Source organism: Adiantum capillus-veneris, chromosome 16, assembly GCF_014529385.1.
Source record: "Adiantum capillus-veneris isolate H3 chromosome 16, ASM1452938v2, whole genome shotgun sequence".
Classification (NCBI taxonomy): Eukaryota; Viridiplantae; Streptophyta; class Polypodiopsida; order Polypodiales; family Pteridaceae; genus Adiantum; species Adiantum capillus-veneris.
In genome coordinates, this window is record NC_140946.1 from 32,297,607 (window position 1) to 32,315,076 (window position 17,470).

Consider the following 17,470-nt stretch of genomic DNA (forward strand, 5'->3'; position numbering starts at 1 on the left):
GGGTTTCCTCGGGTTCTTGTGCTTGTATACGACTCTCCCTGAATAAAGAATACTCTTGACAGGGGGGGACCAGCCCATCTTCTGGTCCCCAATACTGTGTCGATCTTCTCCTTTCTCTCACATTTGCAAAGTTATTTAATTTTCAGATTTTCAAGTGCTCGTGTACGCTCCCGTTTTGTGACACAAAGACGGATGACATATGTTGTCTTTCCGATTGACAGATTACATAATCGGACATGTGTTCTTGTGTTCGTGGAACCATGATTGATTACACATACTTCTATCCCTAAGTGGGGAAGTATGAATGGCCATTGACATGGTTGAAAAGCATGAAGAACTATATCCTCTTACCTTATTGAAGAGAGATATAGATGGATACAAGTGTATGGAACGGATAGAATCTACCTTAGGCACATACGAAGTAAAACATGCATGATGACTTGCATTGAGTGCTGTTTTGAAAATGCTTGAGCATTAGTATTCTACTCAAAATTAGCTTTCATTTGATTCCCATATTGATCCTTTTGTTATCGGTTTTTTGTCATGTTCTAGAAGCTTTAGTCAAGGGCTAGAAGAATCTAAAAGGCATATTCCCAAAAAAAGAGCTAGAAGAATCTAAAAGGCATATTCCCAAAAAAAGACAATTGTTACATGTGTAAGGACACTTGTAAATAACAAAAGACAATTCTTTTTTTTTTCCTTTTTACAAAAGGTAAGACAATTCTGTCAAGATGCTTGAGACATGTAAAAACACTTGTCAAAGATAATTTATCTTTTTAGACAAGTGGCAAGATGCTTGTGATAATGCTACCACATGACCTCCTTATTCAAGATGCAAGTTCATCTATACAAACAACCCCTTTTCCCTCATTTTGGAGATGTTGAAATTACTCTCTAATTCAGCCCAAGAAGCCTCTACACCACCATCACCATTGCCCTCTACATGCTACCTCTCTCATTAAAGCTTATGTGAGGAACGACAACATTGGAGGAGGTGCTACCGAAGTGATCGCATGAAGGAGAACCCATGAGAAAGCCAATGCTGAATTTTCCAAATAGGACTCCACTCCCGCGCATTCGAAGCACCGAAGACGACAACTGGTTGTGCGCCCATTGGTTGGCCGTTGGGGAAGTGTAACAAACTACTGACGTGTCAAAGCCCTGAAGAAGGGGGCCAACTTACAGATGTCGGCCGAGGGGCCTAAACCCTAAGAAGAACAAGTAACAAAAGAAGAAGTCCTACCACCTTATGGGGACCCCGTTCGATGGGGCCCCAAGTGACAAAGGATTAGGTGTGCTTTTCTGAAAGCATACCGGTCCCACAAAAGAGCAGGCAGAGCTATTGGAATTTGATTTGAGGTATCTTGGCCCTCCAACCTGGACTTATTAGCCACTCCACCCTTACTTCATCGCACATCGGGCGTACTCCCGTCTTCACCGCTCATGTCTTACAGGGCATAAGCCATTAAGATCACTTGCAAGAGAAGGATCCAAGATTTGTTTTGAGCTGCTGTTTTTCTGAGAGACAGTGCCATGCAGATGTTGATGTCTACAGCTACCAGGCCGCAAACTTCCAAGGACTTGGCAAGCTTTCAAGAAAATTTTTGCTCGAAGTTATATGGTTTCTGATATCTTCCTTCGGAGTGCAACTTCTGGCAGAGTGGGGTATCCTGAAATGCTTGCCATGGAAACCCTAGCAGATTATATCTTGAAATTTCTCAACATCTCTCAGTAGATGTCTCTTCTCGAGTTGATAACCTTGGAGGTTCGATGTGATTGCTATCTTGGGACTACCATCCCCGCCAAAGAAACACAGTCTGTCCAAGAGCTAATGGACCATGTTGTGCTCGGCTACAACCTTACGGAATGAACCTAACCCTAATTATTGGTGCAGATTCCAGGATGAAAAGTCAGTCGACTTTTCGAGTTCGGTTGATGTCGAGATTGCTTGTTTAAGTTTGAATTTTGTTTGACTTCTATTTGAGAACTTGTTTGGTGATCCTGTTTGGAATTTGTTTGAAATGGATGGTATTTGTTTTGAACCTATCTTGGTGCCGATTTCAAATGTTTGACTCTGGTTTTAATACTGGTTTCATTCATTGGTGATTTTACTCCCGGGTGGAGAAGTGAGAAATACTGTTTTGGTATTGTTTGAACCTCGGAACGACGCAAGTCGATGCCTGGGGAGCATTTCGTTGTCTGTTAGAAAACCTCCGAACGACGCAGGCCGATGCCTGGGGAGCGTTTGGTTGTATGCTTGTAAAATAATTGTTGTTGTGACTCCCGGCCCGGACTTGGATGGTTATGCGGGAGGAGTAGTAAGAAGTTTGAGCAATGGTTACTCTTAGCACCTCCAAATGACATAGGCTGCGGTTTGGGGGACGTTTGGTTGTAAAAGGCCTCTATATCTCCCGGCCCGGACCATTTTAGGTTATGCACGAGTAGTGATGAGGAAGTCATTGAATATCTCCCGGCCCGGACCTTGTTAGGTTATGCGGGAGGAGTGTTCATCGGCGGCTTTGTGTTTCTATGTCTTGTAACATGCATATGTAAGCATTTGTGTTACATTGTGATGTGCCAGCTACGAAATATTCCTAATTGGATGAGATTTCCTGGGTATGTAATTTTTTAGTGCATCAAGACACCCGTGGAAGATCAGTACGGTCTGGGTGTGATGGCTAATTTTACTACGCCGGAATATCAAGAGTTTCGATCTGGACGAAAGGAGAAGCTAGCTCCTTGATCAAAAGAGCAGAAAGGAGAAGCTAACTCCTTGATCAAAACAGCCGGAAGGAGAAGCTAACTCCTTGATCAAAAGAGCAAATTGATTGTCCCTCGGAAATTTTTGAGCTAACTTGAGTTGTTTTGCAGACATGCTATAATCGCGGACGATTACTCTCTTTCAAGAAGGGGGGATGTAACAAACTGCTGACGAGTCAAAGCCCTGAAGAAGGGGGCCAACTTGCAGATGTCGGCAGAGGGGCCTAAACCCTAAGAAGAACAAGTAACAGAAGAAGAAGTCCTACCAACTTATGGGGACCCCATTCGATGGGGCCCCAAGTGACAAAGGATTAAAATAAAGCAGGACCTACACACACACAAACTGATGACGTGGCAGTTTTTGAAAATTGCGTTGACATGATGACGAGGCAGACTGTACGGATTTCCGCGTTTTGCGATGGCTAATGACGTGGCAACTGTACGGATTCCCGTAAACTATGCTGGCAGCTTTTGGCATTGCTTTTTGGACCACAAGCTTTTGAGTTTGAAGGCTTTTCATGTAAACTGCTTTTTAGGCCAAGGGCCTTTAAATATGAGGTTAGGGCTCATTCTCTCGCATGCTCCTTGGAGAAGGCGCAGAGTTTGGAGTACCAACTTGTACTGTGTTGATGCAATATAAAGAAATACCGAAAGGGGCGCCAAGGTTTGGGGGCAATACTCTCTGGAGTGGAATTCCACCACTCCATGTCGCGTGTCGTCTCTCTCTCTCTCTCTCAGTTCAATTGTTATTGAAGTGCTAAAAGTCTGTTCAGTCTCTTCTTTTCTATTGGCACGTGGTGCCCCTCTTGTGACAGGAAGCACATGCAGATGGTGTGTTACTCCAACACTCATACATGTGTGTGTGGATGATGTTGGGGTAAATGCCCAGATGTCACCTCCGGACCGTTTCCACCGTGTAGCTCTGATTGAGAGCTTCACATATATATTTTCTGTATATTTTTAGCCCACCATTTTGGGCATATACGGACATTATACTTCATTTATTGGCCTTTGGGCCACTTGAACTATTTTTAAAGGTTTCACATTGTCCAAGTGGCCAAATGGCCCATTTTAATAAAAGAGTCCCAAAAACCTCATTACTTGAGTTTTTGGACTTCTAAAAATCTGCTACTGCATTTTCTCCTTGCTCTACCTCTCTCTCTCTCTCTGCATCTGCCTACGACCTGCACGCGCACACGCACCTGCGTGCCGACACACTTGCTCGTTCTCACTCAGCCTAGGTTTGTGAACTTGCTCTTTCAACTAGTATCAGAGCCTCGTGCAAATTCCTCGCAAAGAGTTCATCGGCCTACACCCTCAAAAAGTCTCCTCTCACGTTTTGGGAAGTTTTCATCGAGCGAAGTCTCTCTGGCAAGCGAGTTGTCACCATAGCAACTAAAATATGCGTATTTTATTTAGAATACATGACGTCCCGTATTGAAACGTACAATACGTCTTTCATGCGTATTGAAACGTACAATACGTCTCATAACGTTTTCTATTCTAACGTTTTTTTGCTAAAACGTATGTCTTTTTCTAATTGATCAATTGTGTTTTGAAGCTTCGTGGTGCTTGTTTATGTATGCTATGGCTAAATATTGAAGAGTCATTGAGGAGGTCCATGAACCGCTTCATTAGTTCTTATTTAAGTATCATATCTAAAAAAGTTTATGTATTTTATTTTTTATTCTCAAAAATACGTCTAGTACGCGTATTGTACACCACGTATTAAACGTCCCATCCCATATCGTAGCTGCTATGGTTGTCACAAAGTGATGACATGGCATGACCTACCGGATGGACTCCGGACAAAGAGGGGTCCAAACCCTAGTGAAAGAGGCAGATAAAGTTTTACCAAACTTACAAGGCTTGCCAAGTCGAGGCTCGCCGAGTGGCCTATTTTTAAAATCAGTTTCCACCAACTTGTGGGACCCTGTCTGACGAGGCCTAGGGAAAAATAAATATAAAAACAGAGCAAGGCCCCACGCACACATACTCAAGCCTTGAGGAAAGGCATGCTGACGTGGCACACTTGCGTTCTACATTGATGACGTGGCAGACCGCACGGCTTTCCGCAAAACGTGCTGACTGCTGGCAACGTTAGCTTTTGGAGCCGGATGCTTTTGGACTTGAGGCTTTTCATGTACTCATTTGGCCAAGGGCCTTTATAAGAGTTGTCAGGGCCTCTCTCCCCTAGATTAGCTTGGGAGCATTGCTAGGAGAAGAGGAGCCTCGGACATTGTACTTTGTGAAGCATAATAATAACCAGTCTTAGGCGTTAGTCTCTTTAGGCGCGAAACTCCACCGTGTCGTGTCGTGTCGTGTCGTCTTTCTCTCAATTTTGTTCGGTTCTTTCAGTTTTCTCACGTGTGTTGCAGTAGATCCCCAGCTTGGAGTATTCAAGTTTATTACAATGGTGTCAAAGCTCAGACGATTCTTCTTCTACAAAGTATCCGATCCTTTTACTTGCAGCACACATGGATTTTTGTTTTCGGAGTCGGGTAGGGCACGCCAGGCCGCTCCCCTCATACACCAAAAAAGTATACAAGAAGAACGACCAGGACTATGCACCCAGAAACCGAAGGCAGACGCTTTTGTCATGGATTCACTCGACGAATCCCACCACGAGGAAATTGTGCCACCCGATCACTCAGCTTCCGGCGAGTATTATGGAGATTCAAACAGACATCGCCCATCTTCTGAAGATTCGGAAGAGTACGGCCCGTCTCCACCTACTAAATACAAAAGAATGGAGATGCAGTGTCAATAGTAGGTCGACGCCTATGCTCAGCACATGCTTCAGTATTCTAAGGATCCCCCATATGCGAAATTTTTAGTCAAGCACCCGCTTGACGAGATGCATTCTCGATGGCGTACCGTCATCCGTTCACCTCTGAAGTCAGCTTTGAATAAGACTACACCAGGAACACCCGCTCCGAAGGTGTACTCAAGAGGATGAATTCAAAGAAGTAGTAGAACAGCGAGTTAGCAGACTCATGAAGACCAAGAAGCAACCGCAGAAACAAAGCTGAGCAGCACACTATCCAGGCTACTTGAGTCAGAGATCTACTTTTGAGAATGCCCGATAGGCAAAGAAACGTGTGAGATTCAAGGGTGCTTCAAGTTCATCCTCATCCTCTTTTGACAGCTCGGACAAGTCGTCTTCCTTTAAGTCAATTGATGAGGATAGAAAGAGCAGAAAGAGGAGAAAGACTCAAAGACATAGCAAAGGCAAGAAGAAGGCAAAGAAGAGCCGATCCCACAAAAGATCTTTGAAGTATTTTGAAGGCTCGGACGAGGATTCTTCCTCTGAGAATTCGGATTCTAATGAGGCAGTGTTTTCAACCAAGAGGACGTATATTTACGGGTCCAACCATTACGATTTTCTCAAGGATAAGGGCAAGAAGCCAAAGGATTTAAAGGAGGGTGGGCACGCAATAAAGTTCGATACATTTTTTGGCTTTAAGAATACCCACGAGGCCCTCGCTTTTATCCAACAATTTGACATAGCCTACTCTGGAGGACGATACTCAGAGCATTACAAGGTCTGGAGAGCGGCATCTTACCTCAAGGGGAACGCACGAACTTGGTGGTCTACTCTACTTCTATGGAAGAAGGTTACAGTTCAAGCAAGTTTTTACTTCCTCATGGCTCACCCAAGAATACGAATGCGATGTGATCACACCTTGGAATCGTCTGAAGATGACCAAGGAGGACACACTGGATACTTATTGTCAGAGATTTTGGGACACTTTTCTACCGGCCTCTTCTTTCGAGAAAATCACCTTGAAGCAGCAGATTGAGCGATTTTGCGGTGGTCTACCTAAAGAGATACGGGATTATCGTCTGCTGCAGTAGTACAAGTCCATGCAATGACTAATGGGACATGCCATGCAATGCACGGAGGCACTCTTACGTACCCTACAGACAAATTGGTCACAATTCGGACTGACCTAGAATCGAACAACAGTAACAAAAGGAAAAGAAAGCAACAGAAAAAGAAACCTTCTCGCCCTCGGTTGTCAGCAGAGCAGTGCGCCGAACACTTCAAAGAGGGTAAATGTTATGGTTGTGGGGAACAGGGACATGTATTTGCCACGTGCCCCAATAAAGCACCTAAAGAACAGTCAGAGGACAAGCCAGAGAGTTCCCAAGCAGCAAAGGAGCGAGCAAAGAAAGGAAAGACAAAAGCAAGATTGGTAGCAGATTTTGTGGGGAACTACCCTGAACAAATGGACGAAAGTACAGAGCTCTGCAGAGCGTGGGGCAAAGTACGAGATCAAGAAGCCATCATCTTCTTTGATGGAGGAGCCAAGACCATCTTCATGTGGACTAAATTGGCAGCTCGACTTGGAATTATGCCACAGGAAATGGGACCACCGACAGAGGCAATTCTACCGGTACCGATGTTGCCATTACACTTATCATAGGCAAACTTGGGTTGCATTGTCAGGGCTATTTAGGGCACGAGGACTTTTACATCATGCCTTTGGTGGGGTGTGACATCCTTTTGAGAATCAGAACAATGTGGTGGTCAACTACAGGGCAAGAAAAGCAACTTTGAAGAATGAGAAAGGTAGAGATATAATTCTTGATGTAAAATTGAAGAGCGAGTTTGTCCCACTTGTATCGGCTTCAGCCATTTCCAAATTAATGAAATCCTGTCTCTTTGTTTACTCAATCTACTTACATAAGTTAGATGACAAGAAAATGTCGAATTTCTTCGACCTTGAGAAGGAACGACAAGACTTTTTGCAAGCTCAAGTTGATTGCTTCTTTGAAGGCTTACCATGAGAGTTACCTCCTCAACGTCCTGAAGATCACACCATTGATTCGCAGCAGCACGCCACCAAACCGGCCACCTTGCAAAGTTACTAGAGCGCAAAATGAGGAAATTATGAACCACGTGAAAGAGCTTCTAGAGAAGGGTCTCATTCAGCCCAGTACATCACCTTACTCTTCATCAGTGTTGTTAGTCTTAAAGAAAGATGGATCTTGGAGAATGTGCATTGACTACAGGCTCTCAACAAAATCACCCAAGAACAGGTTTCCCATACCCAGGGTCGATGATATACTGGACAAGCTACAGGGTTCTACATGTTTCAATAGAATCAACCTGAAAAGTGGTTATCATCAAAACAAGATCGCTCCTGGAGATGTATACAAGACCGCATTCAAGATGCCTTTGGATTGTGCAAGTATTTGGTGATGCCTTTCGGACTCACAAATGCTTTTGCAACGTTCAATAAGATGATAGACAGGATTTTTCGAGAGTATAGATCATTTGTGAGCACCTTTTTCCACGACATTATCGTATTCTCCATGAGTGAGGCAGAGCACAGACACAATCTGTTACAAGTTTTCCAGGCACTGCGGCAATATTGGTGATTCATGGGGAAAAGAGCGAGTTTTTCTTTGCAGAGATACACTTTTTGGGACATACTGTCTCTGTGAAGGGTGTAAAATGGCCCCGGCCAAGGTTGAGACCATTCGAGATTGGCCAGATTTGAAGAATGTTCACTAACTTCGCTGTTTTTTGAGTTTTTGCTCTTATTATCGACGGTTCATTCGAAAATTTGCGGAGATTGCTTCTCCTTTGCATGCTTTGACGTAGAAAGGGGTTCCTTTTACGTGTGGACCATCTTAGATTTCAACCTTCAAGACTCTCAAAGGGTTCACAATTGGTCGATGTACGTATTACCAGACTTGCAAAAACCATTTGAAGTTTTTGGTCGCAGTCTGGGAGCGGTCTTGATGCAGGAGAGCATGTGATAGCTTACAAGAGCAAAATGTTTTCACGACCAGAACAGGTTGCACAAATGTATGAGAAAGCGCTCTTGGCAGTCATCCATGCTCTTACTCAGTGGCAACACTTCCTACTCGGAGCCGATTTTACAATATTCATAAGTTTGCGATACTTTTAGTCTCAGAAACAGCTTTCGAACAAGCAGATGCGGTGGGCAAACATTTTGTCGCAATTACATTTTTAGATTGTCCACCTCCATGCCAAGCTTGAACATCTCGTGCATAGACATAAGATGAAATCCCAGCTTCGGAGCATAAAGTACCTTGGAGGTATGCACACCTCCTCAACCATCAGGTATCAATTCCTTAGATCCCTCACTCGTGAATAGGAATTTCAGATTTATCTCCAATGAAGATGGTACCACAGTGTTGTCGCATTTTTGGACAAAAGATCCTTCAAAGGTGTCATGTGTCGTGAGGCACCACTATCCAGAATCCAATCACGATCATCCCGACCCGCAAGAGTCAATGCAACCCTTGATGTCCCTGGAAAGTCCTCTGAGGGGAGAATCTCCAAATGAACAAAGGTTGGTGACTGCACCACTGCCGCCGAAGAAGTCAAAGCATCTCCAACTCGCTTTGGACACTTCCTCCAATAATGTCCCTTCTCACCACAATTGTTGCAATGTCGTTCTGCAATCAAGACATCCCGTTCAGCATCACTCCTTATTGTCTTTAGTAGTATTGCTTTTCTTCTTACCCTTCTGCTTCTTGTTGTTGTTGGAAGAACCGGTCAAGGCTTTGGTGTCACAAATTGCTGACGTGTCAAGCCCTGAAGAATGGAGCCAACTTGCAAATGCCGGCCAAGGGGCCTAAACCCCAAGAAGAACAAGTAACAGAAGAAGAAGTCCTACCAACTTATGGGGACCCCGTCAGATGGGGCCCCAGTGACATAAAGGAAGTAAAATAAAGCAAAACCCGCACACACACTCACGAAAAAAGTGATGAGTGGCACTTGTACGGACGCTCCATGTTTTGCACTGACTGCTTACATGGCAGTTGTACGGAATTCCGCAAAACGCGCTGGCAGCTTTTTGGCATTGCTTTTGGACCAGAAGCTTTTGAGTTTTGAAGGCTTTTCATTGTAATTGCTTTTCAAGCCAAGGGCCTTTATATATGAGGTTCGGGCTCATTCTTTGGCATGCTTCCTGGAGAAGGTGCAGAGTCTACAGTACCGGCTTGTACAATGTTGATGCAATATAAAGAAATACCGAAAGGGGCGCCAAGGTTTGGGGCCAATTGTCGCGTGACACATCCAACCCTATGTGTCCGTGGACAAGTTACAACATGACCAGGGTTCAGCTCGATCAAGTCAGTCTAGAATAGGAAGTGATCTGGCACTTTTGTGAGTGTTCGCAGACCGTGCATTTTCAGACACTTAGATTAGATGCATATCCTTTGGTTGCACACAGCATGACCATCAGATTCCAAACAAATCCCATCAGTAGCATTTTTACACTGCATAGGCCTATTTTCCCTATTTTTGATATTTTTCACTTATTATTTTTAAGTGACTTTTGTTGGAAAGTAGGTAGGGCAATTTTGCTAAGATAATATATAAGCAAACCAGAGTTAGCACTTTCTGGCAGAAGAGGCAGCAGGAGCACAAGCTCAACAGGCAACTTCTCAGCAGAACCCAAGAGGCCTAGCATTTTTGCATCACTACAGCAAGTTAGCGTTTTTTGGACAAGAACAAGGATCGGCCAGCGTTTTTGCATCTGCATCAACCCGGTGACAGCAAGGAACAAATCAGCCCTAGCGTTAGCAGTTTCCCACCGCAGAACCCCAGCGTTTTTGCATCAGTACAAGGATCAGCCCTAGCGTTTTTGGATCTGCCAGACAAGCCAGCGTTTTTGCAGATCTTCGCGACGGAACCTCTTTAACCACCAGCGTTTTCAGCTTTCAGCCCTTGGCACTCGCAGAAGAACCCCCGAACCTCGCAAATCTCACCTTCCCGCAATAGTTCCTCGCCGCACAGTCAGTCTCCGCAAGGTTTACAGTTTCAGCCCGGAAAACTGAAATCTGCGTTTTCAGCGCGTCATCGTCGCATCATCGTCATCGACATCGTCCCCGACATAAGAGTCAGAATTCAGCAGATACAAGATTTGCAGATTTCGGCCCTTAGCGTTTCAAATTTCAACCCATCCGTCATCGTCCTCATCGTTGTCGACATCGTCGGCAAGTCCAAGCATTGTAGAGATTTGTGCAATCATAAGTAGACCGCTCTCGCCATAGAGAGTGGGGCCTTCGGAGGAGGGTTTTACAACGTCTCTGGTGTCGTATTCTCTTCTCTATCTCTCAGTCTCATGCACTTACATTCACTGTGTCCCTTCACTTTGTTTGTGTCCATTACACTCTCTCACTAAAGGAACGAAAGGCTCTCCCTTCCGTAAGTAAAAGGAACCTTGAGCACAGTTCGGAGCACTCATCTTGAGCAAAGTTCAACATTCATTCCGCTGCACCTTACACCAATACTCTCTGGGGTGGAATTCCGCCACTCCGTGTCAGGTGTCGTCTCTCTCTCTCTTAGTTCAGTTATTATTGAAGTGTTAAAAGTCTGTTCAGTCTGTTCTTTTCTATTGGCACGTGGTGCCCATCTTGCGACAGTTTGGAGTTTGACTTCTTTCTCGTATTGAACCGCTCCTCTTGGTCCAAGAGCATTGGAACAATATTGTCCCAAGAGACAGTATTCAGCTCGCCACTCGTAATCAATGAAGAGTAAAAGTTGGTGTACTGAGGAGGCAATTGGGCCAAAAGTTGGATGGCCATGTCCTCTGAACTGATAAGCTTTTCCATATGAAGTATCTCTTGTTGAAGCTCTTGCATCTTGTTGATGTGATCCCGCATGGAAGAGTCTTCACATCCAGGGTTCTCAACTGCACCTCGAGGGCTATCCGCTTTATTGGAGAAACTCGATCATATAGTGAAGAAAGCTGATCCCAAATTATCTTCGCATCTTTCATCAATCGATGTGCCTAACAACAGATGGTGTATTGTTGAGGATAATGAAAGACCGGATTCGAGCATTGACACACTCCCATAACTTTGCTCCTACAGGGTCCTTTGGCGCTTGAAAGTTGTTCGAGACAAAACCTCCAAGCTCGTAAGAGTCGAAGACCGCCATCATGGTAGCTTTTCAAATGGCATAGTTGTCTTGTTTTGGTGTAATTTGAAAATGCTTTGTTTTTTATAATGTCTTCTAAATATCTCCAGCTTAAGCTTTCTTGATAGGAGTGTTCATGTATGACGTGGAACCTCTGAACGACGCAGGTCGGTGATCTCAAGAGCATTTGGTTGTATGTTAGAAAACCTTTGAGCGACATAGGCTGGTGGTCTGGGGAGCGTTTAGTTGTATTTGGAGCCTCCAAGCGACGCAGGTTGCAGTCTTTTACACAACTTTTTTTTTTTGGTGTGTGTGTGTGTGTGTGTGTGTGTGTGTGTGTGATCTTTTGCTTTATTTTAAGGGTTTAGGCCCCTCGACTGGTTCCATATCATTGCTACACAAATCGTAAGGTATTGCTACTTTAAACACATTTGGAAGGCAAGGAACTGTCGGATCTTCGAGAACTCCTTGGAAGTACCTAAGTTCACAAAGAGAGTCCAGGAAAGCAAGGCAACGATCATCGTCGTTGGAAAGCTAAGGAACTTGGAGGAGTGGAACAGAACCTTGGGTGCTGCTATAATGGAGGTGCAAAGGTGAAAGTATGGGTTCATCCATGGTCGTGGGGTGGCTCCTCCATCAACCGATGTATCTATGATCCGTTGAAGTGGCCATGGCTGGTCACGAGCATGGCAAGAATATGTATTTTTTGGACATATCAATATAATCCACTCACAATTGTGAGTTTCACAAAAAAAAAGGATTTAAAAATCCTAACCCATCTTAATAATGGGCCACACGGCAAGAACCTATAAGTGGGTAAATCCTTCTTCTTCTGCTTGTGTTAAGATTTAGGCCCCTCTGCAAGGAACTGCAAGTCGGTAGGGTCTTCAACGGCTTGACACATCGGCACCTTGTGACATCTCCCCTTCTTGAAAGAAGAGTAATCGTTCGCGATTATATGTGCAAAACAATTTAAGTTAGATTAAAATATCCAAGGGTCATTACGAGGGTCAATCCCAAGGGTCATTTAGTTTTTTCATTCCATGTCGTAGCTCTTGATATTCTAGCGCAGCAAAATTAGCCATCCCACCCAGGCCGCATTGATCTTTAGAGGGGTGTCTGGATACACTAGTTACATACCCAAGCAGTCTCTTCCAATTAGGAATATTCAGTGGTTGGCACATCATGATGCAACACAGATGCTTACATATGCATGCTACAAGACACAACAAATAGTGTCGTTGAGCACTCCTCCAAGATAGACGGTCTTAGGCATGAAGGTACTCAACGACTACCTCGTCACTCCCCTTCGCAAATAACCTAAAAAGGTATGAGCCATGAGCTTAGAGGACTGAAGCAACCAAATGACGTGGCAGGCTATACGGACACCCCCACAATTTGCACCGACAACTGATGACGTGGCAACGTTGTACAAGCAGCCCACTGGGCGCTAGCTTTTGGACCAGATGTTGTTAGAACCTATCGCTTTTCATGTAACTGCTTTTGGATGGCCAAGGACCTTTGAAAATGAATTGTGGGCTCTCTCTCTCTCTCTCTCTCTCTCTCTCTCTCTCTCTCTCTCTCTCTCTCTCTCTCTCTCTCTCTCTCGCAAAAGAAGTAGAGCAAAGCCACAAAGTTGTAAATTCTGTGTCGGCACCTTGTGAGCCTAGTTGCAAGAATTGTATGACTAGACAAGTCCATTAGATCAATTAGAACCCCTACACAATCCTCTTTCCATAAATACTGTCACAAATTGCTGACATGTCAAGCCACTAAAGAACGGAGCTGACTTGCAGATCCCGGCCGAGGCGCCTAAAGTTTAAACCCTAAGTGAAGAAGCAGAAGTAGCAGAAGAAGTTTTACCAACTTGCAAATTCTTGCCGAGTGGACTATTTTTAAAGAGAAGTTCCCGCCAACTTATGGGACCCCGTCTAATGGGGCCCAAGTAACCCAAAGACATTAAAATACAGCAATTGATGATGTGCTTTATTTTTTATGTGGCAGCACTAGGGACGCTCCGCAAATTGCGCTGACATGCTCACTTGGCAACCTGTACGGATTTCCGCGATTTGCGTTGCTGACGTGGAAGTTATACGGATTTCCGCAACACGTGCTGCCTGATTTTCAGCGCCAGCTTTTGAGCTAGTTGCTTTTGAGTTTCAAGCTTTTCATGTAAAGTGCTTTTCAAGGCCAAGGGCCTTTAAATAAGTGCAAAGGGCTCACTCTCTAGCACTCTTCTGGGTGAAGGTGCAAAGCGCGCATTGCACTGAGTTCACGTAATATAAAGAAATAGTGAAAGGGGCACCAAGGTTTGGGGCCAATACTCTCTAGGGTAGAATTCCGCCACTCCGTGTTGCGTGTGGTCTCTCTCTCTTTCAGTTTCAATTGTTATTGAAGTGCTAAAAGTCTGTTCAATCGGTTCTTTTCTATTGGCATGCGGTGCCCGTCTTGTGACAAATACTTGTAGAAGGCGCAGTCAAGCAACTGGCAACGTTAGATAGTAGTCAAGATTCATGATATATGTGTTCTAGGTCTTGTACCAGCCAGAATTGCAAAGCATGATGTGTGAGCATTTGCATGCCTCACCCAATCTGTCTTTGTAGGTACAATTAGGCACCTGGCATAAAGTTCTAATGAGTTTGTTAACTTATAAGCTAGTATGCAAAACTCTAGGCTTAACTGACCCATGGATTAGTATGTAAAGAGGCCTTAAAGTTCATTATTAGCAAGTGAGAAGATGTTGAAGATCTAGTAGAACTTCACCAGCTATTCGTTGAGCCCCATACAAGCACTAAACCAATTATTCCACAACAATATGGATTGGCTGCCCAGGAAAAGTATGTTGATGTGACTCACTCGCATTCATAAACACTCATGGCATAAACTGTCCAAATGATCCAGCAATAGTTCGCAGTAGTTCACCGTGTAATGGCACAGCTACCTAGTACAAGAAGTTTTCCTACTCTCTTTCTCATAGAGATGGACCCCATTGGAGTTTCGAATCTCCACCTCTATGTTGATGTAAGTAATCTGTATTACAAAAGCAATGTTCTTTTGTTAAGAAACATCATCGGCATCTATTCTGTTCCAGCTACAATGGGTTGAATTTGATTTTCCTAATTCTGAACCACAAAAAGCATAGGCTACACAAATCTTAGGCCAAAAAAAGAGAGCCACTTGCACAAGTAGAGTACGAATAGACGGAACTTACAGCTTCCATCAACTGGCGAACCTCGTATTCTGTAAGTTTGGCCCCTTGCTTTGCTAAGCCAGCCTTGAGCTCCTCGTAAGTGAGGGTCCCACTACCATCTGTATCCATACTTTTAAACATCTCTTTCAGTCCTGTAATCTCTTCGTCAGACAGGCGATCCGCAATTACCTGAAAAATGTAGAAGACATCTAGCATTTTCACAGAAAGAGTTGAGCCTGAGTTCCTCAAAGAAGAGCTACCCACCTTCAAAGCAAGCTTCTTTAGTTTATTCATAGCTCTAAACTGTTTCATCCTTGACAATACAGCAATATCAAGAGGTTTGTCAGAAGCCTCGCCATCCACCCGAAGCCAAGGATGGTCTGTGGATCACACAAAGAACATTTTCTCAGCATCAACATGATCCTCATCCCTGTCCACAATAATAAACCTTACTTACTCAAAACTGCTTGAATTGTCAGCCGCTCCTTGACATCTTTCTTCAACATCTTCCTTACAAGATCCTTAGCACCAGAAGAGATAGATGGCCAGGGGTCACTTGAAAGATCTACATTGCCCTCCAAGATTTCTTTGAAGATATCCTGCTCTGACTCTGCAAGAAACTCATGTTGAATATACATTTCCTTACATAAGAGAGCTTGCTAAAATCAGTAACATTGCTGGGCTTACCTGCCCAGAATGGGGGAACACCACTGAGAAGAATGTATAGTAAGACACCAGCACTCCATAAGTCTACCTCTGGACCATAATTTCTACGAAGAACCTCTGGAGCAACATAATATGCGCTACCCACAATGTCTCTGAATGTCTCGCCTAAGAACATGAAACCGATTCAGAAAACCTATAAATGCTGCTGTTCTTGCTAACATTTTGATGCACAATCTTCTGGTTTGCCTATTTCTACACAATCCAGTGACTGCTTACCTGGCTTGAAAAACACAGATAGCCCAAAATCTGTGGTCTTCAAAGGAGATTCTTCATCCTTGCTTAAAAAGAGAAAATTTTCAGGTTTCAGATCACGATGCATTACACCGAGGGAATGGCATGTTTGAATAACTTGCACTACTGTCCTGAATAATGAAGCTGCAGCTCTTTCTGTGTACTTTCCTTTCGAGATAATACGGTCAAATAATTCACCACCAGCACAGAGCTCCATCACCAAATGCACAGAGTATTTATCCTCATAAGCACCTTTGAGCTCAACGATATTAGGTTGGCCAGTCAGATGATGCATGATCTGGACTTCTCGACGCACATCCTCAATGTCATCTTTGTTGGTCAACTTGCGCTTGGAAATGGATTTGCAGGCAAGAAGCTCACCAGTAACTTTGTGAGTGCATAGGTGGGTAACTCCAAATTGCCCACGCCCAAGTTCTCTGCCCATCGAGTAGTGGGCGCGAACATCCTCCATGGGCCGGTTAAGCACAGGACCTATGGGGGCAGACTGCGATTTTACGGGTTTGGTTGGAGGAGGGGCATGTGGATGGGATACCACATACTGGGGGGTAGGGGTCTGAACAGGGGTAGATCCGGTTCCATGAGTCTCGTATGCAGAAGCAGAGAAATGGTGACCTTGCCCGTTAGCGCCCACTCCCTTGTTATCGGAAGATTTATCGCGACTGATACAATTGCCCATCGCGGAGACCTGTGTTGGGTCAACGATGAGGATTGAGCAGCAAGAAGCAGCCGCACAACATACAGAGATGAAGTAGAAGGAGAGCGGGGCGGTCAAGCTTTCTCCGACCGAGTCTCACAAAGCGCAAAGCGCGTAAGCGAAGGCCGTCGCTGAGGTGTGTCAAGCTGCGCTAGAGCTATGGAAAACCAAGGAGATGAAGAGACGTGGGTGGGGAAGAAGATTCGGCGACATAGCCGAAGTCGACGGCAGGATGAGAAAAATAGCTTTTCTGAGTGGGTTAGCAAATGCAGTGGAGCTATGGACCAGGTAACCAGCCGGTAACTTACAACGAGGGGGACGGCCAGCCAGCCAGCTGCAGGTTGCGTGCCGGTGATTATTGAAATCTTCAGCACAGCAGGAAAGCCGGCCGGAGGATCAAAGGTGCAGAACGTGTCAGCTAGGTGAGAAGTAGGCGGGAAGATCAGGCAAAGCAGGAAGCGAGTTGGCTGGGAAAGATGAGGCTTGAGCTACACCGGCCAGCTAGCCATGCTGCACACGAGCCTGCACACCTCCATTCGGCTGGCTGACTGGAGCAGTTGTGCTCGTGCTAAGAGAAGGTTTGCCATGATAGCAAGTCACGTCACCTAGAGAGGCAAAACTTTTTGGATGCATTCCCTCAAAAATCATGGGATACGGTCGTTGGTTATCATGGGCGAGAACACAACCGCCATGCCCATGAAGTTCCCCGGATTTCAGACCCTCTCCCAAAGCAATTTGACCAACAAATTGCCCGTAATGATGGTGCTATGGGGTGACTTACAAACCCAATAGAAGAGGTGTAGCGCAACGCAGCTTCAAGCGACCAAGCTCTATCTCCGCTATATATGAGAGAATAGCTCTTATGCTACCTTTTGAGTTGGCGTGTAGTGAAACGTTTGCTCTAGCAAATGAAGTGGAGTTGTGTGTGCTATCTCCGCTA

At 44.7% G+C, this 17,470-nt stretch overlaps 1 protein-coding gene across 1 annotated transcript in view; it reads right to left on the bottom strand.

Moving 5' to 3' along the window:
* The window catches only part of LOC147438820 (calcium-dependent protein kinase 17-like), a 57,955-nt gene extending 40,903 nt beyond the window's left edge, over positions 1–17,052 (bottom strand). Inside the window, exons 1-5 of the mRNA XM_086484787.1 lie at positions 15,801–17,052; positions 15,546–15,689; positions 15,316–15,468; positions 15,123–15,238; positions 14,880–15,047 (exon numbers count right to left, since the gene is read on the bottom strand). Coding sequence (XP_086340913.1) covers positions 14,880–15,047; positions 15,123–15,238; positions 15,316–15,468; positions 15,546–15,689; positions 15,801–16,512 — 1,293 coding nt within the window. The 5' untranslated portion in view covers positions 16,513–17,052. The remainder of the gene's footprint in view (positions 1–14,879; positions 15,048–15,122; positions 15,239–15,315; positions 15,469–15,545; positions 15,690–15,800) is intronic.
* Positions 17,053–17,470: the final 418 nt, after the last annotated feature.